Consider the following 23379-nt stretch of genomic DNA (forward strand, 5'->3'; position numbering starts at 1 on the left):
GATTATCCTTTGCCTTTGCTTCCAGGTCTTGTCCGGGCACATGGCCCCTGCCTTGCCCATGGCCGTTCAGTCTGTGGGTTGTCTTCCTTCCCAGCCAATGCACCAATTGTGGCAGACTCAAAATCACTGTGCTGGTACTGCTGTGCCCTGCCTATTCATCTTTACCACACCGGGGTCTACTTGCCTGCCATGGCTTATTATCTGAGGTGGTAACTGGAGGCATAGTCCATTGGTATCCCTTGGACCCTGGGTGATGCTGGTGGCACTGCTCATGTGGGGCTCCTCCTTCCCTACACCTCACTCCTTTCTGTTTGGGTGGTACTAATTCAGCCTTGGTGATAACCTGGTGTGATGAAGGTGCTGGGTCACTCTTGCATTAAGGTCCTGCCTGTCAGTTGCCCACAGGGGTATGGTGATGGCTCCACAGGCTAACAAAATTATAACTAAACTGTTCTTTAAAGCAATCAGTTTGGATGATGCAATGGGCATGACAATGATGCCCACCGCACTCAGTGCTTTGTCTTAGCATCTGGGACTTCTTGAAATAGGGTTCACCTGGTTCTCACGCAGTCCCACATCATGAGGGCCTTTGGGTTGGAACCAATTATTGGGCTAGCTACTGCCTAGCCATGTACCAAAGTGTCCCATGGATCATTCCTTCACATCCCTGTGGCATCCACGGCTTGAATAACTCCCCACTGGTGAGCTCTGGCTCCATGGATGCTCAGACAGGGTTAGTGGATTTAAAGAGGTCTTTCCCCTGTGGGCCCTGGCAGGATCCACCAGGTGGCCCTCTCCCAACCCCAGCTGACCTGCACTGTCCTGCGAGTGTTGTTGTGGCTGGGTGCAGGCAAAGTCAGGCCTGAATTCTCTGGGCTGTCGACTGCTGTTCCCTCGCTGGCACTGGGGCCGCTTCTGTTCACAGCCATGCTGGTCTCAGCATCATCAGGCTCACTGGGATTTTCTGCCCTGCAGAGGGGCTCCAGTTCCTGGGCAGTTGGCAGGCGTGCACGCTGACTCTCTGTGGCTGCTGCAATAGCTGGTTAGGCAAACGCTGCTTAGCTGGGCAAAATCACCCAAGATTGCACCAGCTTCATTCCGGCTGTGGGGGGAGCCTGTTTCCACTGCAGTGCTCCCTTGTTTTCCCTGCTGTGTTTCAGCTCCTGGGCTCCTTTTATGCCCAGAGCTCTAGGGCAGCGGTTCCCAACGTGGCACCTGCAGGCACCATGGCACCCCTCAAGGTTTATTCAGGTGCCCGCGCGCATTTTCATGATCAGTAAAAATTATTCCAACAAAAAATGCTGTCACTGCTGACTGAACTCAGAACAGCAACACTTAAAAAAAAATTTCACAGGCTGTACGCAACGGCCGCCAAAATGAAACCGAGTCAGTCTGACTGACGCAGTGACAGAATGGCGCTTACTACTACTCTCTCCCCAAACAAAACTATGCACACGCGCATATCCAGGATTCTAAATTCTAAACGTTAATATTCATATTGGTGCCCGCTGCTTTTTCTTTTAACTTTGAATGTGCCCTTGGGCACATACATGTTGGGCACCCCTGCTCTAGGGGCTGGACCGTGCTGTTGGCCAGCTCCTCAGCAGACTGGCCACCTGGACACCAGGCTGAGGTAATGTAAGTGGGCCATGAGTCTGCCACAAAGGGCCTCCTCCAAGACCACAGAGTGATTGGCAAAGCTAGAAACAGGACTGGCAGGGAGAGACACCAGCCCAGGACACAGAAACTTCCGCTCAAGATCAAACTTGGGCCCTGCCACAGGGGACTCCACCTCTGGCTCCTCTCTCTCATCTCTCAGCTCCCTGGGGGGCATCAAAGTCTTCTTCAGTCAGCAGCTGGGCTCTTTTGCCTTGCCCCTCCCCGGGGCTCCCCAGTTGGCAGGGGACTGCCCTGTTGGGAATAAGGCAGGATACCCTGTTCCTCCGCTTTCTCCCTCCTCCGGCCCAGAGACTGCTTGTGGGGACCCCACATAGCCTCTGACTGGGCCAGCATCTTTCTGAATGTATCATCCTCCAAGATCTTCTCCAGGATCAGTTTCTTTGGGAGAGCAAGGGGAGACGGGTATTGGCGTCTGACAGCTTACAAAGGGGCGGTTGGCTGCCCCAGGGACAGAGCATGATGCTCACTTTGCTTCTGCATCCGTGACAGGCTGACAGGTCTGGTCAGCAACGGCCCCACTCGCAAATGATCTTGGCCCCTCCCGAGCTCCGGGAGATGGCTCAGATCATCTCGCCACTGCTGCCTGGAGGAGGTGGGAGGAGAGAAGCGGGTGCTATTAGAACTCTGGCTTCTCCAGGGATTTAGTCATTGGCTGCTCTTCTCCAAAGAGCTGTTTCCTTGAATGTGCAGCTCCTTGTGCTAGTGCAGGCGAGGGATGAGAATAGCTGGCAGCTGCTACTCTCTGTGTATGAGAGACATGGGTGTTGGTACCAAATCCTGCTCTGGGGATCCATGAGAAGCAGGAAGAGCTGATCTCCTCAATGGTTTTGTTTCTTCTCCAGCTCTCCAGCTCCCCTACTGCTCTCCTCCTGACATGTGCTCTTTTTTTTTTTTTGGGGGGGGGGGGGGAAGGGGGGAGTGAGATCAGTGGGGCAGTGCTCAGACGGCTGTCACAGTGCCTCACACGCGGACCCAGTGCCTAAGCGTGGGTGTGTTTTCTCCAGTTGTTTCTCCTCCAGGGAAGAAAGCTGAGCTCTTTTTATGCAGCTAGGTCAAGGCCAACTTCAAGGCAGCATGCATGCAAGGGAGCTCTCAGACGAAGCCTGGTGCTAAGAATTAGGCTGTAATTTTAAAAGAAAGACATGAAGGGGTTGTTGTAAGCCATGAGGAGCCCTGCTTGGAGGTCCCTGCTTGCAAAGGGAGATTGGAGGTTCCTTACGAGCCTGTCACCTCTTCCAAAAGTGATCTGGAAACCCCCTTCCAGCAACGTAATGTTGCGTATCTGGAAAGCAATTCTCTGCTTTCCTCTCTGGAGGGAAGACCCTGGTCCTGGGGATCCCAGAGGGTCTGCAGGGCTGACAGTGTGTCTGAAAGCAACACAATTTCTCTTGAAGCAGTGGGGGTGAGGGCAGTCTAGCTCTGCAACAAGGACGCAGCACGGCTTCTCAATAAAACCAGGCCTGCCTCTGCCTTTCAGCTGCTATGTAATCTTGCTGCACGGCTCTGTGCCTCAGTTTGCCCATCTGTACAACATGCACTGATGACAGCAGCTCAATATTCATTTTCTTTGTAATGAGAATCACTGTTAAGAAGTCCAGGAGGGCCAGGGTCTTGGTTGCCACAACTCCAGGTGTTGAGGAGGCTGTTCCTATTGAATTAATTATACCATTGAACTGCTGTTACAGCCCTGCCTCTGTGAAAGGTGGTGGGTGGCTTTCTCTTATCAGATTATTGAGACCAGCCCGTAGGCCAATCTGACACTATGGGCTAATAAGAAATCAATGAACAAATTAGTAATTAAACCACGCGACTATTATATAAGAGCAAATAATTAACATACAGCAACGAACGATGAGAACACAATGAACACACAGTAACAGAGTGGTTGATGTAGAGAATAGAAAGCAAACTCCCTTCTCTCACTCAGGTGTCAAGGATGTTGCAGGCTCTGACAGCTGTGGCAGTGACAGTTCTCCGTGCAGTACGAGTAAGAGCTTTCCCCAGCCCCTCTACCCGCTCCCCAGAGTTTTTCCCTTTGTTCAGGTACTCCACCCTACAAAGGAGGGTGATCCGTCACCTTTGCTTTGCTGGTGTTGGTCTCTGGCGGGGAATAGACAATCCACAGCTAATGCCTCCTCACTCCACAACCAGAGAGGTGTACATATGCAACCACAACCTATCACACATACTTACCTGGTAGGGGAAATACCAGGACCACAGTGGTGGCAGGTGAAATACCCTGACCAAGGTAATGCAATTAAAATGGCACTGCATAGTGGAGGGTTGCACCCTTGTCTGCTTGCGGACAGGACTCCCTGTGACAGCCTCACAGTTAGCTTCCCGCTGGCCAGCTTCCAGTGGGAGGATCCTGGCTACACACCAACTTTATAGCAATGGGAGACTCCTCCCTAGCTTGCTTCTGTAGACATATGGCTGACGGCAAGCAAAACTCAGGGGCATCTGAACCCCAAGCCTCCAGGCTTGGGCCTGCACGTAGGATGCCCACCAAAGGATTTGGAAGCATCTAAAACCCCATGCAGGGCTGGAGGATGCTTGCCGGTAGTCATAGGCAAGTGTAGTGGGGGGACACATGGCCCCCCTGAGATTGGCCACCACCTAAGCTGCCACTGGCTTCTGCAGGCGGTCGCCACCTGCCCCTGCCCCCCCCTCGCTGCTGACATGGCTGGTGGTGGCTGCAGGCAGCCCCTGCTCGCCACCCACTCCCTGCTGCCAACACCGCCAGCAGCGGCTGCGGGTGGTCCCCGCTTGCCGCCATGGTGCCCACCCAGTCGCAGGAAGCACCAGTCATTCATGCCACTAGCAAGGCCATTTTGGTTCTTGAATGACTTACGAATTTGGAATTAATTTGACTTGGAACACAAAAAATTTTCCTTAAAAAAAAAAATCTATTACACACCTTACCACACCCCAATCAATACAAGAGCGACTCAACTCCCACAACACCATGGCACACAGCCCTTCAGACACAGGGCATTTTTACACATGCTCCCAATGTAGCGCCAGGTGCTTTTATTGAGCTGCGCTAATTAAAAATGCCCACGTGTCATGTGCATCAGCAGCGGTGCCCTTTGAACTAAAGCACGTCAAACGTGTGTTAGTTCAGAGAGCACCACCACCATTTTCTCAGCACGGAGACGCATTGCACTGCTGATGCATGTGATGCGTGAGGCTGCCAGAGCACATCAATGTACTTGCTCCAGCACGCTCGATAAATCAAGTCTGCTCTGACGCGCTGGATTTCCAGGGTGCTGGACCAGTCTCCCCGTGTGGATGCAAGTGCACAAACAGTCCCAGGCACGCACCCCTACCTTGGGTGCAAGCTCCTTTTAAATGACCCAGTCATACCCCCAGTCAGCCATTTGCTCATTCAATCCCTCTCTCAGAGGTGCTGTCACTCTCCTGTCACTTATCAAGCACACCAATCACACCTTTTATTATTTCAGGAAAAGGTATTGAATGCCTGATGGCTTCACACCAGTTTTGGCACCAACACAGTTATGTGACAAACAACTACGCATGCTTGGATCTGAAAAAAGAGTCATAACCTCAGAAAGGTACAGCAGGGACTAGACTGGTGAGAAGGACGCAAGAGCGAGACTATGATCAGAGGTGGTTCACCGTGTTAGTCTGAAATCAGGCAGGGTAGAGTTGCATCTTATAGACTAACTGAAATAGATATATAATATAAACAGCATAAGCTCTCATTAGCCCAAGCTCACTTCATCAGACGCATCAAATGAAGTTATCTTTGATTTAGTCGGTCTATAAGGTGGAAATCTACCTTTTGACTCAATATGATGCCCATCATTGAGTCTCCAGATCCTGGTTCTTCTACCCAGCCCTTCACTCACAGCGAAACTGGCAGCCCGACTCCTTCACTGCATCTTTTCCTTCCTATAGAGCTGGACCTAAAACTGACTCCATTTAGCAGATGCCTCCCATAAGGCTGAGGGATCTGGTCCAAGAGTTGGAAACCCAGTGTCACTAACATGGAGGCAGCTGCTCTTTTACTCAAGTTCTCATTTCATGCGATGACATGAGAATAATCTCAGCTTCTTTTTTCTTTATAAACTCCATTCTTCACCCTTGTGGTTGCAGAGAAAATCCTACACGACCACTAGACGCTCAAACCCTAGAAGACAAATGCAAAAAACCACAACTTCCCTCCTTTAAAAAAGCAATTGAAACCTTGCAATTTATTTTTTTAGTTAATCTAATGATTGTTTGTTAGGGGTCTGGCTCATGTTTCTTGAAGCTTTAGGATCTGCAGCCCTGTCAGCTCCATGTCTGCGTCCAGAGAGAGCGCTGGACATTGTATATTCTATATGATAGTATAATGCTTCTGTCGCTAGAAGAACGCAGAGAGCTACCAGGAATGGTCTTTCCCTTAACAACCAACCCCAAGCTGCTCTTCTTTCCTGGAAAAACAGAACTGACTGTTCTGCTGCCGTTCATGGTATATATCTACTTTGCTGTAGAGAGCCGACTATATCCACGTGTGCTTTTCCCTTTTGTAACATGAGATTCTTCCCCCCACCCCCCTTCCCCCTAACCTTTTTCTGCTCTCTTCTGAATCAAAGGAAAGCGTAATGTGTGCTAGAGAATGGAATAAAAATAAATGATAACCACGCTAGCTGTCTGACGGCTAAGACTTCCTCTGCAATGATACAGCCCTGTGGCATCTACCAGTCTTGTCGTCATCACAAGAGGAAGATGGTACTGGCATAGTAATATGCTTTCAGTCACGCTGGCTCTGTTCGTGCTTGTCAGCTGTCATGAGCTTAAGACAGGCCAGGAGTGGATTATCCTTGGATGGGTGATTTCCAAGGAACCCAAGTGTCCTAGCATATAGCGGCAGGGAATCCCTGGGTTTCCAATCAAGATTAAAGGGCATTTAGCCACCCTCCTAGCTAAACAAATACCCAAGCCATCCTCTTCCTTCCGTTCCAGCTGCAGCTGCCGTGTACTGTGACGTTTGGCAGCACCAGTGGTTTTGTTTCACCAGTGGCAGGAGTGACACATGATGTACCAAGCATCGGGGCAGTGGAGTGCCTCGCTCGAGACCGGAGTCAAAAGCCCAGCTGTACATGGGTGCCTGGATACTGGGGCTGAGCAAAGGTGGGTGGCTGAGATGCCAGACCCATCACTCACTCCCTTGCGTGTAGGTGGCTATGGGAACTGGAGGTTTTTCCCCATACTAGACTGATGACATCACTGACACAGAATCCTAGACAATGAGAGTTGGAAAGGACCTCCAACCCCTTGCTCCAAGCAGGACCAACTACATCAACATCCCAGCCAAGGCTTTGTCAAGCCAGGTCTTAAAAACCTGCAAGGGTGGAGACTCCAGCATCTCTCTGGGTAGCCAGCTGTAGTGAGAAAACCCTCCTAGTGAGAGAATACTTCCTAATATCCAACCTAAACTTCCCTTGCTGCAACGTGAGCCCATTGCTCCTTGTTCTGTCATCTGACACCACTGAAAAAGGTCCAGCTCCCTCCTTTTTTCAACCCCCATTTCAGGTAGTTGAAGGCAGTTAATAAACCCCTCTCAGTCATCTTTGTCTTCCCTAGACTATGTAAGTCCAGTTCCCTCAGCCTCTCAAGTCCTGTGCCCTGTGGCAGCATGCCTTCAGGTGCCTGCCAGTTTAAGGGCTGAGGCAGGCAGCTGGCAGGTGCCTGATTAGGGTGGCCATCTTAGGACACAGCTTATATAGGGGGAGACAGCAGTTTGCTGCCAGGGGCTGTGAAAGAAACATCAGCTGGCTGAGCTACAGCTCTGGAACATCCTGGAGGTAAGGGCAGGAGCTTTGGGGATGGCTTGGGGGCTCCAGGTCCTGGGCATGACCTAAAACTGCACTCTACCAGTTAAGGATGGCCTGGTGGGGCTGCTGGCAGTGTGGTAGTCTCAACTAAATGTCAGGACCACAAACCTCGCTGGTGGAAGGTGGGTAGGGGTGCCTTAACTCTGGCCCCTACCACCTGGTGGGTAATTGTGAGAGCTGTAGTTCCCTAGATCCTCCTTTTTCCCTTTCTTAAATATGGGTGTTATGTTTGCCCTTTTCCAGCCATCTGGGACCTCTCCTGATTGCCATGAGTCTTCAAAGATGATGGCCAGTGGCTCTGCAATCACATCAGCCAGCTCCCTCAGCACCCTCGGGTGCATCCCATCCGGCCCCATGGACTTGTACATGTTCAGCTTTTCTAAGCAGTTCCTAACCTGTTCTTTCAGCACTGAGGGCTGCTCACCTCCTCCCCAAACTGTGCTGCCCGGTTCAGTAACCTGGGAGCTGCCCTCGTCTGTGAAAACTGAGCTGAAAAAGGCATTGAGCACGTCAGCCTTTTCTGCATCCTCTGTCACAAGGCTGCCTCTCCCAGTCAGTAAGGGACCCACACTTTCTCTGATCCTCCTCTTGATACTGATATACTTGTAGAAAGCCTTGTTACCTTTCACATCCCTTGCTAGCTGCAACTCTAATTGCGCTCTGGCCTTCCTGACTTCATCCCTGTATGCCCAAGCAATGCTTTTACAAACCTCCTTATTTGTTTGTCCAAGTTTTCACTTCTTATCAGCTTCCTTTTTTGTGATTTAGTTTAATGAGGAGTTACCTGCTAAGCCAAGGTAGTCTTCTACCATATTTGCTAGTCTTCCTGCGCGTTGAGACGGTTTGTTCCTGCACTCTCAGTAAGGCTTCTTTCAAGTACAGCCAGGTCTCCTGGACTCCTCTGCCTCAGTCTGGCTTCCCAGGTGGATCTTGCCCATGAGTTCCCTGAGTAAGTTGAAGTCTGCTTTTCTGAAGTCCAGGGTCCTTACTCTGCTGCTTTCCATCCTTCCTTTCCTCAGGATCCTAAACTCAATCATCTTGTGGTCACTGCTGCCCAAGTTGTCATCCACTACTACATACCTCACCAATAACCTCCCTGTTTGTGAGCAGCACCTCAAGAAGAGAACGGCCCCTAGTTCGCTGCTCCAGCCCTTGCACCAGGAAGTTGTCCTCAACACTCTCCAAAAACTCCCTGCATTGCCTGTGCACTGCTGTATTGCTCTCCCAGCAGATGTCAGGGTGACTGAAGTCCCCCATGAGAACCAGGGTGTGTGACTGGCAAACTTCCACTAGCTGTTGGAAGAAAGCCTCGTCCACCCCTTCCTCCTGGTCTGTGGTCTATAGCAGACCCCACCATGACATCACCCTTGTTGCTCTCTCCTCTGCCTCTAACCCAGAGACCCTCAACAGGCCTCTCTCCAGCTTCATACTGGAGCTCTGAGCAGTCGTACAGCTCTCTTACATAAAGTGCGACGACTCCTCCTCCTCCTCTTCTCCCCGGCCTGTCCTTCCTTTAGCAGTTTGCACCCGTCCATGACCGTTCTCGAGTCCTGCGAGCTCCCAGCACGTCTCTGTTATCCTGATCACGTCATAGTGCTGCGACTGCGCGAAGACGTCCGGTTCCTCCTGCTCGTGTCCCAGGCTCTGTGGGTTGATGGCCAGGCACCCGGGGTCACTGGACGATTGCCCTGATTTGTCAAGAAAAACGAGAGCACCTCACCCTCCCTGCTTGCTCTTCCTCTGGGTCTCCCGTTTCCCCACTTACCCCCGGGCTCTGGTCTCCAGCCCCCGGCCAACCTAGTTTAAGGGTTCTGACATCACGGTACTGCAGAGATGACGCGATAGGAAGCCACCGAGGCGTGGGGCTGCCCCCCAGGACGGGCCCTCCCACCCGCTCACACTGGGGCAGCCCCACTAGGCAGAGAGCTTGATGGCAGCTGTCCCCCAGCCCCAGTGCATCATGGGACTTCTGAGTCCTGTTTCCCCCAGTGCATCATGGGACATCTCAGAGCGCGGCTCTTCCTCCCACCCTGGTGCATCATAGGACACCTTGTAGTGCTGTTCCCTCAGTGCATCATGGGATACCTCGGTGCTGTTCCCCCAACGCATCATGGGACAACTCGGCATGTTGCTCCCCCACACTGGTGTATCATGGGACGTCCCAGAGCGCCCCGCTCCCCCAGCGCTGCCCATAAGGATCTTGGCGGCCCCCCTCCAGCGGGAATGGGCTGCCCCGACTCAGATGGGGGGGGGTGAGGAGAGAGAGAGAGAGAGAGAGAGAGAGAGAGAGAGAGAGAGAGAGAGAGAGCTTCGCTCCCCCTGTCCCTGATTGGCTGTGGCTGATTCCCGCCCTCGGCTGCGATTGGCCACTTGCTTCCCATCAGGCCCCACCTGCTCCTCCCCGACTGGCTGCGGCCACCGCCCGCCGCACCGCCCATTGGCCGGCAGGAGGGGACAGCGGATTGGCTCCGAGCGGCGCGGGGGGGGCGGGGCGCCGCGCGGCAGGTGCGTGAAGCTGAGGGGCGAAGGTAGCGGCGGCAGGTAACGGGGGAGGTGGGCGGGGCACAGACCCCAGCGGGCAGGGAGGTGGAGGCGGGGCCGAGACCCCAGGGAGCTGGCTGGGGGGGGTTAGCGACAGGAGGGGACCCCAGGGCGGGGACTCCAGGGTGGGGGGCGGGGCCGAGACCCCAGGGAGGGTTGACCTAGAGCTGGGCTGGGAGCGGGCGGCACTGCCAGGCCTGGGGGGCTCTGGGCACGAGCAGGAGCGAGGGCGGCGCTCGGCTTGCATTGCGGCACCGCGTGTGAAGTGGGGGCTGAGGGGCGTGGCTGGGCGGGGAGGTGTTGGGGGTGGATGAGTGGGTGCTGCCAGGCCAGGTGCGCGGCGCCCGGAGCCGATCGCCACCAGCTCCAGCCACGAGAAAGTGTCTGTGCCCCGCTGGTGGCTTGGCGGTGCCTTAGGGAGTCGGAGCGCGGCTCTCTGCTTCTCCGCGTCTTGGCTCGCGCTGCGGAGAGACCCCAGTGCCCCGGACCAGGGGGGCCTAACCCCGGCCTGCAGGCCGGATTTGACCCATGGAGCTGCACCATCCAGTCCGTGGGGGCCCCCGTGGGGCTGTGAATTTGGCAGAGGGGGAAGCAGCAGCAATGGTCGCTGCTCCCCTGCTGCCAAATTTCCAGACCCGTGGACAGCCCCACGGGCCAGGGGGCAGCCTGGGATGGTGCTGGGTTGGATCGCAGACGCGGCGCTGGCCCAGGGAACAGCGAGGCCCGTCCTGACGAAGCATCCGGGCGCACGGGCTGGCTGGAGGGGGTGTGGGGCCCGATCCTGGTGCGCACGATCCAATGCAGCCCACAGATCAGCCACGGGGCCGGATCGGACCCCAAAGGCTGGGCTGCTCCTCCATCCTGCGGCCCGGGATGCCTGAGCACCGCTTTCCCAGACGGTTTGTCTCAGCGCCTGTCTGTATCCCACCCGAGTGGCTGCAGGGCCTGATCCAGGCTGTTTTAAAGCATGTTCCAAAGAGCTTTGGTGTCTGATGACTTTCCAGGCCTGGTGATCTTTTTTTTTTTTTTTTTTTTATCGTCCCATGATGCACGTGCAGCTGTGAAAACAGCAATTCAGCAACAGTTTAAGGAGGCCTTCGGGGATAGGAGACTTCCAGCCACTGAGGCAATGGCTTTGGTAACTTTGTTGCTCTTAAGTACTTAAGGTTAGATCTCTGTTACTGCAGGATCTGAGCTCCCCTGTCTTGGATGCACGTGTGCTCACAACCCCCTGGGGTCTAGGTGTTTCCTGTATCTGCACAACAGGGATTTTAGGCCCCTAGACACCAAGTGACTTGCCCAAGGTCACACAAGAAGTCAGTGGAGCAGGAAGATGAAATCAAGGCTCCCACGTCACCAGCTGGGGCCGCAGCATCTTTCCCTCTCCTGGCAGTGGTAGAGTCAACCTACGTAGCAGAGCTCTGTGCTCCTGCTGCTGTGCTACAGCTGGCATTTGGGATCCTTGGGGCTGTCACCCCGGTGAGCTCCGTATTAAGCATGACACAAACCAGCGATGAATTATTTATTTGCCTAGAGGTGCTGAAAGAGATTGGGGCTTTTTATGCTAGATGCCGCACCGATGCACAGTGAGAGACAGTCCCTGGCCTGAAGGACTTGCAACGCAAGGCAGACGTGGTGAGAGGGGAGTGGAGGCAGCGGAGGGGACAGAGCCAGGGTAACAGCCTAGGCCTCTTGTTTTGCTGTAGTGCCCTGCTCTCCTCTCCAGCTAATCCTGGCTCCAGCTCCTGCTTGTTCCCTTCCAAGCATCTCCCATTACCCCCTGCTTTGGAGGAAGCATATATGGGGTGGTAGCACACATAAATATAAATCTCTCTGTTCTGGGAGAGTCTGTGCAGAAGCCAGAGCAACACCCCAGCTCAATTGCAACACAAGCTGGGAAATTAATTAGAACAGACGTCCAGGCTATGCAATTAGAAGCCTCTCTGCTGTCCTTGTGCAGGGAGTGGGAGTCGGCCTGAAGCTGCCTGTCTCTCTGCATCGGGCTTTCTGTGTGTACAGACCTCTGAAATATGGCCTCGCAGAGGGAGCACAAATGGATGTGACAGCTTCCCCTGCTGGCTCTCTTCCACTCAAATGGCTTTTCTAGTTGTTGGCTCAGATCTCTGTCTCCGGTGTACTTCTATCTCCCCTGGATGCTGGATGAGATTGCCCACTAAATATGTATTAAACTCTCCAAGTACTGCTCTTAACCATCTTCCCTTCACAGCCACCTCTGCTGTGCTCAAAATAACCTGGTTGTTCTCAGGAAGCAGAATGGTCCAGCCTTCAGGAGCTGCTCCTTCTGGGCTCTCTGCTCCCACTGACTTCCCTTATGGCCTTAGACAAGTCATATGGTCCCCTCAGACCTGGCTGTAGCTTGTAAAGGGTGCCTTTAGATGCTATTGAGATCAGGTGGTGGGGACAGGGCAGGGATCTGGTCTCTGAAAATCAGTCTGCCTGGGGTCATAGTGCTGTTGGGTAAGCTAACGGGTAAAGTGCCAGAGTATCTGTTACTGTAAGCCCTTCCCATTGAGGTGCATCTTAAAGGACCCAGAACATCTTTCTTGGATACTTGTGGTTCCTCGTCCTGCAGCGTAGGAGACCCAGGGTATGGTAAGGTGGGAAAAGGCCGTTTGTAAAGCAGTGATGGGAATAGTCAGAGCCAGCTTCAGTCCCCCAAATTGCCAGCTGTGACCCTACTTGTTGGCCCATCCTTCCCTGCCAGAGCTTTGAGACGCAGCAGGACCTGAAGAAGAGGGGTGCTGGGGTCCCACAGCTCTGCTAGCTTCATTGGCATCAGCTTGAGCTCCCCCGGCTTTGTTCAGAGGCATTGTGCATCCGCACATGCATTACAGCATTAAGCAGCAGAAATAAGCGGGGGCAGAGGGGATCTAGGCTGCTGGCTCCAGAGGAGAAGGCTCTTGCGTCTGATGCTGAAGAGGCAAGGGGGAAGAGGGGTGAGAGATAAGAAGAGGAAAGATGCTGTAACGACTGGGTGAGCTGGTGCGACCCCAGAGAGCTGCAGGAACGAGGTCTGCTCCTCCCGGCTAGAGTTTGTTCATGGCAGCTTTTCCTAGCCCTCCTGTTTCATGTGCCAAGCTGCTTGGCTCTGCCTCCTTCAGAGAAGGCAGCTTGGAGCGTGGCACCTACTAGCTGTGACAGCCCAGGAATGCCAATTATAACTCCCCCAACCTGCTGCTGTCTGAGCAGCATGACTGTGTCAAGCTTGACTGTTGTCTTAGGTGGCATGTGCCAATCATGCCTCCCTCCTGCTTTCTGGGGAAATGGGGCTGCTGTGGTGGCTAAAAGCATTCCCTTCTCAGGTCGTGGCCCATCAGTCTGAGGAAGATGCCGACGGAACAGGGTTCCTGGAACAACCTGACAACCCTGCAGAAGATAGCTCTGGCCCTCGGGATCCCAGCCAGTGCCACCATCCTCTACATCTTGTACCGCAGGTACAAGGAGAGCCGAGGTACGTGTTGTTGTCGTGTGTCCCCCTCCCCCCCCATTGCCATGCAGCGACTCCCAGCTCCTTTTTGGCTGCAGCTGGGCTGGAACTATGGATTTCTCAGTCTTCTTCCCCCCCACACTTCCCCCAACAACCTCAGCCTTTTCCAAGAGCCGGCAGATGCTCAGAGAGCTGGTAGCATGCTCCTTGGTGGGCAATCCCCAGGGGTGGACACCCTGGTCTTCAGTTGCTCTGTTCCAAATTTCAGGTGTGCTTTTATATAACAGCCCCAAAGGGGAAACCACAATCCTTTTCCCCTCCTCCCCAGACCTCTCTGCTGCTTGCAGATTTGGCACAGGAAGGAGAAATCTCTCCCTGTTGCAAGAGGAGAATGTCATTGGCATCTTGCTAACGAGCCTTGCCCATGTCAGGGTGTGGGCAGGATGATTGGGTGCTGTGGTCTTAGTGTTTTGCCTGACCCCTGGACTCCGGTGTGCTTTGTGCTCAGAGAAGCGGCTGACCTTCGTAGGGGAGGACGACACTGAGATTGAAATGAAGGTCCCGCAGGATGCTGTGAAACTGATAATCGGGCGGCAGGGAGCTGTTATTAAGCAGGCAAGTACTGCTGGGCAGAGGAGCCTGGGGGCTGGGAAGCGAGACTTGGGCATGGTTCAGTGAACTGTTTCTCACCGACCTCAGTGCAGGAGTGACCTTCACCTTCCCCTGAGTGGTGGGGAGGGAGGCTGATATGGCACCTTGGCCCCATCCTGTTTCGGTGATATCTTCCCTCCCCTCCAGCACCAGGAATCCCAAAGGTGTTCACAGGCTGTGCACAAATGGGGCCTATAGCTGGGATGGGAGGGCTCACCCATGGATCCCAGGGCGGGGGAGAACAGAAGCCCTCAGCTGGGGTAACTCAGACAGGGCTGATCCTTCCTTGAGGAGGGCTAGGACTAGATGTGACCCTGCCAGCCTGACTACAAACCAGGGCCTGCATTTGGGGCCCCTGAATGACAGCAGCAAATGGAAAGAGCAGGAATCTGTCACTCTGGGGCTTGAACCCACACTGCCGGGAATGCCAAGGACTTCGTCCACCAGCTCAAAGGACACCCACATCCTCCTGTGTATCTGCAGCTGATGAAGGAGACGGGTGCTCGCATCGATGTGGACAGAGAGGAGCTGGGTGGCGAGCAGATGCTGCTGATCAGCGGCTTCCCCGTCCAGGTCTGCCGTGCCAAGGCTGCTATCCACCAGATCCTGACAGAGAGTGCCCTGGTGTCAGAGCAGTTCTTCGTGCCACAGAGAGTTGTCGGCAGGATCATAGGTACCCTCTCCTCTCCCCGCTTCCCAGGGCCATGCCACAGCTGGTCACTGATGCTGTCCAGCACCGTTAGCAATGGCTCTGGAGAAACAAAGCGGCTGCTAATGCTTGCTTCAGCCTGTCTCACTAAAGCCCCTGCTGTTCCCAGTCCACAGCAGAGGAGATGGGGGTCACAGCAGCCATCTCCTTTTCAGAGCATGGCACTAAGTTTCAATCTCTTGGTTTGGTGGTTCCTTAGCTCTGTGCAATCTGAGAATCCAAGCTGGTGATCATTTGCCTATACTGATTAAACCCCCTAACCTGAAGCCTTCTTATACCCCTCAGGAGCCTGAATCTTTAAAACTAGCATGACTGGCAGACTCTGTTTCCATGCAGAAACCTTTTGGGGGAGCAGGGGGGTGAAGGCTGTAGCTCCCACCTGGTTCAGGCAATCCACCTGGGCTCTAGGTTCACATCCCTGGGTTTCCACAGATTTATTGTGTGACTCTGGGCAAGGGGGTCTTCATTCCCCTTCTGTCCAATGGAGATATACTAGCACTGTCGTGCTGCATGGGGCATGGCAAGGATGAAGACACTGCAGAGTGTGAGGGAGACTGACCTAGCAGTGGGACCAAAGTGTAAAGGTGAAGTATAGAAAGCCTTGATGCAGCTGTCTAAACTGGAGTTTAGCTGGGAAGGTTGGGCATAACTCCTTACCTCTTTCAAGGCCCCTTAGAAATGGGGGTTTACACAGGATGTGGATACGCAGTGCACAGGGATGGGCAAGCTGAAGCTGGCAGATGTGATGCCAGCCACATCTGCTCCTAGAATGCCAGGGAGTTATTGCAGCTGATAACTCTAGCTAGCTGGCCTCAGAGGAAGAGTTATCACAGATTGACTCCACATCATTATAGCATCAGTGCAAGGAGCTGCTCATTTTTGTAAAGAAACGGCTCCTTGGAAAAGAGAAGCCAGCAACTAAATCCTCAGAGAAGCCAGGGTTTTAATAACACTCACTTCTGTCCCCTCACTTCCTCCAGGCAGGGGCGGTGAGACAGTCCGAGCCATCACCCGCAGCTCAGGAGCCAAAGTAACTTGTGAGAGGGAGGCAGAAAGCAGCCTGTCGCTGACCAGGCTCATCAGCCTCTCAGGGACGCAGAAGCAAGTGGCTACAGCCAAGGTGAGTATTGTGTCCTGTGCTGGAGGGGGCCAGCTACCCCCCTGTAAGCTCAGTTGGCGGGGGGGATCAGACACCAATGCCTGTTTCCCCCTCCTCTCCCAAAGCAACTGATCCTGGAGAAGCTCTCAGAGGAGGATGAATTTAGGAAGAAGCTGGCCCAGTCAGCAGCTGTGCGGGGCCCCCGCAAGCAGCCTCTGGGTTTGAGGAGGGAAGAAGCAGAGGAACAGGGTGTCCTGACTCAACCCAATGGAGCAGTCCCCTGGCAGCCAGGGAGCCCCGGGCAGGGGCAAGGCGATGGAGCCCAGCTGCTGGCAGAAACAGACTTTGATGCCCCTCAGGAGCTGAGGGATGAGATAGAGGAGCCGGGGCTAGAGTCCCTTGTGGCAGTGCCCAAGTTTGAAGGTGAGTGGAGGTTTGTCTCCTGAGTTGGTGTCTCCCTGCCAGTCCTGTTTCTAGCTTCGCCAGTCACTCTGTGGTCTTGGAGCAGTCCCTTCCCCTCTCCATGTCTTGGTTTCTCTGGGTTTAGGCCCTTGCAGAAGGTAGTGAAGCCCTTTGTGGAAGAGCAAAGGGCTGGGATGCCAGGAGCTGCATAGTGAGGGACATCAACATATCTGTTGCCTTGTGGTCACCCCTCCCCACCCCCCGGGCAAGTTCCCAGAGCCTGCTGCGCCTTCCAGGTAGCTCCAGGCACAGAAAGTTAATGGGTAGGTGTCTATACCATGCTCTGTGGATCTGCTTGTTGAGCATCCATTGCTTATCTGTGCCCCCTTCTCTGGATGTGCCAAGGCAGCCTCATGCCCCTGCTCCTGGCTGGGCAGGCCTGGCCTGTCTCTTCCCTAGCCCCCCATGCTGACGTCTGACCAGCGCAGCCCATGCAGCTGTCATCTCAGGAGTGGGGTGCTCTTGTTGCAGCCCACAGCTTCCCAGGGGCCTCAATAGCCACCCTGCTCCCAGTCCATGCTTTCCACAGGCTCCTGTTTCCCAACCACATTCCTTGCTTAGTCCTGTGTATGCCTCAGTCCCCAGCCCAGACTTCAGCTTCCACGCAGATGAGCACCTGGAGGTTTATGTCTCAGCCTCTGAAAATCCCAACCACTTCTGGGTGCAGATCGTGGGCAACCGCAGCCTCCAGCTGGACAAGCTGAACTGTGAGATGGCTCATTACTACCAGAGCGATAGCCAGTTGGTGAGTGTCCCCAGTGAATTACCAGAGGGCTGTGTGAAATGCCTCCCTTCCCAAACTGCAGCACCTCTGGGTGTGACGCCCTCTGCTTCCTCTGTCTCTCTAGCCTGACTCCCTGAGTGTCCAGGTGGGCGACATTGTGGCTGCTCCATACGCTGACAGCAGCAGCTGGTACCGGGCCAGAGTCCTGGGGACCCTGGAGAATGGCAATCTCGATCTGTACTGGGTTGACTTCGGCGATAACGGGGAAGCCCCAGCCAGCGCCCTGCGAGCACTGAGGTGTGTGGGGGCAGGTGGGAGTGTGGGACAAGGGCTCAGTGGTGTGGGGGAGTTTTTGCTTGCTGCCCCTGTGGTTCCTGGAAAATGGGGCATCTCTCACTGGCTTTGGCAGATGCTGGCAATGTGCTCAGAGATCCTGCAGCTCCAAGGCCAGAGAAGGTCACTGTGATGGTGCTGAACAGACCCTGCCAAAACAGAATCCCAGCTGGATGCTATCACTGTCACCAGTTGGGAGGAGGAGCACATTGTGGGGGTGGGGGCAAGTGGGTGCCTTGGGTATAGCAACATTTGCTGCTGTCCCTTCTCATTAGGACCGACTTCCTGAGCCTGCCCTTCCAAGCAATCGAGTGCAGCCTCACTGGGATCGCTCCTGCCGGTGAGTCATTGTCTTGGGGCCGTGGGCTGGTAGGGATTTCCAGAGGTCATGTCTAGTACAACCGCAGCCTGAGGCAGGATCAGCACTATGCAAACCATCCCAGACACATCCATCATCTAAGCTCTTTGTAAAACTACCAGCATCCCTGATGCGACACCAGGCATCACACCCCAACCTGCCACAGGAAAATAGGGGGACCAGGGCAGCCAATGTCTTGTTTCTATAAAACGTTAATATACACTCGCAAGAGGCTGTTCTCTGCACTACAGAGGAAGGCAACACCCTGCCTCTGATTTGTACCAGTCTGACTGTGGGGGGAAATTCCTTCCTAACCCCCAGAGCAGCATCGGTCTGACCCTGAGTGAAGGGGTAAGTCCCTCTCTAACCAGGATCCTCCGACTTTTTGTGCCAGCAGGAGCATTGCACAGCCCAGTCCCCATCCCCAGGCCTGGCTGCTGTCAACACCCTGTGCCTCTGAGGGAGATTTAAAAACACCTGGATGCATGTAGCAGAAAGGGATGGGGGGCAACCAGCAAAGCCCAGAAGTGGAGATTGCCCTGCTTTATCTTCAGGTGCTTTCCCAGGAAGGAAGCAGCAGGGAGGACAGGGGGCCTTAACTCCGACAATATGTGGGAAAAGGGGCCACATGGGGAAGGCGTCCCGGGGTGCGGATAGATGAGCAGGTTATTGTGAGTTAGAAGCTGGGGAGGGACTTGCAGTGTCTCACCTGTTCTGCCATGAGGGTGTCATGTGTCTGCTCCTATCCCCCCAAGTGGAAGCTACACCAGTGCCGCTTACCCTGAATGCAGCAGGTTACCACCAGCCCCAACTAACTGGGTAACTCTGTCCCTACCGGGACTAGCCAAAGCCAAGATCCCCAACTCCAGGCCTCTCCTCACTCGGCTGTATGCAGGGCTCCTGCATCTCCAGGGCTCAGGCTGCAGCTCTGCTCTTATGCTCTTCTCCCCACAGGGGAGCAGTGGGAGGAGGCGGCGCTGGATGAGTTTGATCACCTCACCTACTGTGCTCAGTGGAAGCCATTGGTGGCCAGGATCTCCAGCTACGTCCAGTCCGGCATGGGCACGTGGCCACGCATCAGACTGTACGACACCAGCCGTGGGCAGGTGAGCGTGGAGGCTTGGCTGCCTGGCAGGCAGCCTTGCTCTCGCACAGCAAGGGCCTGACTATTTGTGGGGGACCCCACTGCATCCCGTGAACCCCTTTCCCCAGCCTGTTGTCACCAACCTGCAGTGCTCCAGCCCCTCCGGTCTCTCTACAGAATCTAGACATTGGGGAGGAGTTGGTCCGGCTGGGCTATGCTCTGCAGTGCCCACAGGAGGATGAGGGTGCAGCAGGGGACAAGCCCCTCCACATGGCCAAGGACACCACATCTGAGGCTCTACAGAGGATGCTGGTGAGGAGCTGACTAGTGTGGTACTGAGACCCAGCCTGTGGGGTTAGATCATCTGTTCACTAGGCGGATTTATTTTTGGCTGAAATTCCCCTGCCTGGCCAGCCCCAGGTCCCCAAGCCCCTGTGCCACTCTGCTGTCCAGCAGGGTGCTGCATGTACCTGCCAGGCTTTCCTAGGACAGGGGTCTTTTGGCAGGGCCTCTGCCCACTGTGTCACTAAAGCTCCTGTTTGAGCAAGGATCTAGCAAGTCCCTGTCCTTGAGGAAGCTGTGTGGGCTAAGCTGACATGGAGGCTTTGGGTGTGTTAGAGAGGAGGGGGTGGCTGCTTGCTCTGAGCCTCTCCATTGTCTCTTGGCTAGTAGGACCAGGGCTTCTCTGGGTTGGGAGCTGGTGTGAGAGGGCCTCCAGGCCCCAAGGTCAAAGGCCCATGCTCTAGTTGATCTACTCAGGTTTCTGTCCCCCAGGGCCCCAGAAAGCACTGGCGCTCTGCGCACTGAAGAAGCAGCAGGGCAGGAGAGTCTCCATGCTGTGTCTCCAGCCTGGGTACATCCCTTTACTGGCAGCCTGGAGCCTGCCCTAGCCCCTGTGCTCAAGCTTGGCCTAATCCTGCCGCTTCTTGTCAGGAGAACACTACAGGAGCCTCCCTTGAGAGCCTCATCTCAGAGACCCAGAAGAGCCCGGCTGAGACCCCCCTGACCCTGTCCTACATCAGCCTCTCGGGTGAGCACTGTTCCCTTCCCCAGGGAGATCTCCCTTGCCTTTTGGCTGTCACCCCTGCATCCAGGAGCCAGTTGTACAGTCACTGCCGTGCTTTGGCATCTTGCCTGCCTCTCTTCCTTTTTTTTTACATTCCCTTCTATGTCGATGGTTCCCTCCCCTGCATAGGACCTTCCCATGTCCCAGACAGATGGGAGCCAAAGGCAGAATTTCTCTTTCCCTCGGGGAGGGTGGGGGGGAATTGAGTACGGCAGCTCTTGGCCTGAACGTCACAGGCTGGAGGTGGCATGGTAGGAATGGTGTGAATCCATCCCTGCAGCTCAGGTAGGGGAAAGAAAGCACTAGCTACACTATGTATCCCTGGAAGGGAAGCAGGACCCAACGGGGTAACCGGTAAAGGGGCATCTAGTTTCCGAGGGCCAGCTGGGCATCATTCTGGGAGGGAGTCGGGCAAAAAGGTTGAAGGATCCTGTTCCAGAAAGGGATGGATGTTGTGGCTTCCCTGGGGTTTGGAGCAGGTTGGGAGATCAGCAAGAAAAGCTGGAGGGGAGGTTCTCCAGCTGGTGGGAGATGCAGAGACATCTGTGCTGGTAGTAGTCAGCTTGTAAGAAAAACCCGGCTCCAGCACCTTAACCCCATTGGGCAGGAATCAAGGTGAGCATGGCTCCAGGGCTATCCATGAGGCTGCTCAATCCTGCTGGAGGCTGAGGCCTTGACTATCTATAGAGGGACTCTGCTGAATGTCTGGTTGGGAGCAGGGGTGGGGCACAGTCCAGAATGTCCCTGCCAGGGCACAATGCCACCATGCCCTCAGGACTGACCATCCCCATGGGCTGGAGCCAGCTATGGCAGCCCTGTGACACCTGCCTTTGGCTTGGCAGATGGCTCCATCGAGCAGCTCCGTGGTGACCCCGAGCCAGCTGAGCCCCCTTCCCAGGAGACCCTTGTCCTCCCACTCCAGTCCCTCAGCATCCGTGCTCCCCCAGTGGACACCAAGGGCCTGAGTGTGATGGTGGGCAGCCAGGAGCCAGGCGAAGGGGGGTCTCAGCCAGACCCTGGGACCGACGTGGCAAATTCCCCTTGGACCTCCAGCCCTGCTGGGCATGTGCCTGGCCCATGCCCCCTAGCAGAGGCCTCCCCCATCTCCCTCTCAAGTGGCGGCTCCTCCCTGTCGAAGGATGGCTTCTCCCCCAGCCTGGCCTCTGGGGACAGCAGCGTTGGCTCCATTCGGGGCTGCTTCTATTACCTGTCCACCTCAGACGAACAAGCCGACTCCTCCATTTTCTACAGCAAGCTTGGCTCGGGCTTTGGTAGAGACTCGCATGCTGCCGATTCTCCCCTCCCTAGCACCGTCCTCATCAGCTCCTCAGATGGCAAGCAGGGGGAAGGGGCCCCAAGCGCCCAGGCGGGAGGTACAGGGGCCGCTGTGGGCACATCTCCATGGTCCAGGGTGTCATACGTGTGAAAAGCAGGGGTGCCCAGGTTGTGGCCTGCCAAGTTCCCCCACCCTCCCCGTGGCAGTGGAGTGGAGGTCCATGCTCCAGGAGCCTGTGGTGCATGGGTGACAGCTCTGTTGCTGTGGGAGGGATTGTGGTGGGTCAGTAGGGGCCTAGGCTTTCACCAAGCTCATTCCCTGTAGATGCCAGACAGGCCTGTGGTTGCACCATCTCAGAGCCATGGGGTTCAAGCACTGCTGCCCTGCTCTCGCACCTCAGGGCAGCTCTGTGGGCATCCTCCACATTGCCCCCCAGCATGACTGAACAGTGCTTGGCCTCCGTGGGTCACTGCAGCACCGATGACGGGCTGCAGGCGTTTGTGGCGGATCCAGAAACCCTTTCCTCCCTCAGGCACCCAGCAGCAGAACCAGGACAGGGTGCAGGGGTGCAGCCCCCTGCTCTCAACTCTGAGTTCAGCAGCTGTGGGTCTGGAGCTCAGGGGGTGAAGCTCCTGCTGGCTGCTATCTTTCTCCCTCTTCTGCACTGCACCCCTTCTGGATCCACCCTGTGGGCACTTCCCTGGCACGGCAAGTCTTCTGCCCTTGGGGCCTGGGTCTCCATCCGGCACTCCCCCTGCATCCAGGCCACTGTGGGTCGCTGCGTGCGTGGGGCAGTCCAGGCCAGCACCCATCCTAACTCCCATCTCTCCACAGAAGTTGCCTCTGTGTCTGGGAGTGGCGATGACATCCTGCTGGTGGAGGACGAGTTCCTGTGAGCCTTCCCCATGCCACAGGGACCAGACAGGCTGCAATGTAAGTTTGCTTCTACCTGTAGCGGGTCCAGCACAGAGCCCCTGGCTGGGAGCAAAGGAGGGGAGCCAGGGGTACCCTCTTGGGAGAAAGCAGGACCAGAGGCTCCGGGCCTCAATAGTACGGAGGACCTTGGTTCTGGCCCGGGGGCTGGCAGCTGATACTGGCACTGCCCAGCCCTGCATGGTGATCATAGGAATCCTAGAGAAATGGGGCCGGAAGAGTAATGAGCAGCAGGCTTAGGCCCACTCCACCCATTTGCCCCTGCTCCTCCTCCGGCCGGCTCCCTCCTTGGCCTGACACCGCTGTGGCCTCTGCATGCTTTCATCTGCTAGAGCTGCAGCCCTGACATCCATACCAGCCTAGGACAGTTCACACCTGGTTTCAGGATGAATCTGAACGAGCTTTGGCTCCCACCAGCAGGGGACTGTTACTCCCTTGCCATGCTGGATGAGCACCTGTGCCACAGCCAGGCACCTCCAACCTCTCCCCACTTCTCAAGTCTCCCTTGAGGCATGAACAAGGAGCCTGGGCAGGCCATATCTAGCCTGGGAACACTTGAGTTGCTGCATGGGGAACTTTGCACCTTGGCTTCAGGGGAGGTTGGCAGGTCTCGAATGCCCTTCACCTGAGATGCTTTATACCCTTACCAGAGTTCACTATGAGAACGTTTCACTCAGGATTGTACGGGGGCGTGTTGTCTTCAGTTCAACCCCATTTTTGCGGGCGAGAAGAGAGAAAAGAAAAGACCAGTTTGCTGCTTTAATAAAGTTCTGTTGAGTTTTGCACAGAATCCATCTACGGCTGTGTGTGTGGGGGTGTGTGGGTGTGTGTGTGGGTCTGAGCACATAGAAGCTGTGTAGGGCTGATGGTGCCCAGCTTCCCCTGGGCTCTCTGGTTCCAGATGACGAGGGGGACAGACCGACACATCTGTTATCACGCTTGGTGTATAGCCTTGCCTAGTTAGTCATCTGCCAGTGTGTTAGGGGTAGGTCTTTCCTATCAGGTGCTGTTTTATCCTCAGCTGCAAGCTGCCAGCCCCCCTCAAGAGCTGCAGTGAGTGGTCTCAAGTGGGTGTTAGTGGTAGAAAGAGGATCTGGAGAGGAGGAGGGTTCCCAGGCTGTAAAATCTGGGCCCTGGGAGCAGGCTGTAAGTGTCCACATCTATTCCCCTGT

General features: G+C 55.2%; 1 protein-coding gene and 1 long non-coding RNA gene across 8 annotated transcripts; one reads left to right on the forward strand and one right to left on the reverse strand.

The window, feature by feature from the left end:
* Positions 1-3474: 3474 nt before the first annotated feature.
* LOC132245526 (uncharacterized) lies at positions 3475-9766 on the reverse strand. Its single transcript, XR_009457263.1, has 2 exons — positions 9609-9766; positions 3475-9211 (listed from the first exon to the last, which is right to left on the reverse strand). It is a non-coding gene; the product is annotated as an uncharacterized LOC132245526 (long non-coding RNA).
* On the forward strand, positions 7417-22997 carry TDRKH (tudor and KH domain containing). 7 transcript variants are annotated; one of them, XM_014597771.3, is made up of 15 exons: positions 7417-7493; positions 13388-13536; positions 14021-14127; positions 14647-14836; positions 15853-15992; positions 16097-16394; positions 17012-17178; positions 17282-17454; positions 17766-17830; positions 18803-18954; positions 19110-19244; positions 19866-19962; positions 20841-21332; positions 22109-22207; positions 22858-22997. In XM_014597771.3, the coding sequence occupies exons 2-14, from the start codon at positions 13413-13415 to the stop codon at positions 22168-22170; spliced, it is 2202 nt and encodes a 733-aa protein (XP_014453257.2). In that variant the 5' UTR covers positions 7417-7493; positions 13388-13412; the 3' UTR covers positions 22171-22207; positions 22858-22997. The 7 variants fall into 7 exon arrangements, with proteins under 7 accessions (XP_014453257.2, XP_019334557.2, XP_019334555.2 ...); XM_019479012.2 differs by having other exon boundaries at positions 20841-21269; XM_019479010.2 differs by having other exon boundaries at positions 19869-19962.
* The last annotated feature ends 382 nt before the right edge of the window (positions 22998-23379 follow it).

This window comes from Alligator mississippiensis, chromosome 15 (genome assembly GCF_030867095.1).
Source record: "Alligator mississippiensis isolate rAllMis1 chromosome 15, rAllMis1, whole genome shotgun sequence".
NCBI lineage: Eukaryota > Metazoa > Chordata > Crocodylia > Alligatoridae > Alligator > Alligator mississippiensis.

What these genes read in the sequence shown, in the direction of transcription:
- TDRKH (XM_014597771.3), top strand. Translation starts at nt 13,413, where the DNA reads ATGCCGACGGAACAGGGTTCCTGGAACAACCTGACAACCCTGCAGAAG. An exon ending in ACGACACCAGCCGTGGGCAG is followed by an intron (nt 18,955 to 19,109) that starts GTGAGCGTGGAG and finishes GTCTCTCTACAG; the next exon opens with AATCTAGACATTGGGGAGGA. An exon ending in GTCCTACATCAGCCTCTCGG is followed by an intron (nt 19,963 to 20,840) that starts GTGAGCACTGTT and finishes TTGGCTTGGCAG; the next exon opens with ATGGCTCCATCGAGCAGCTC.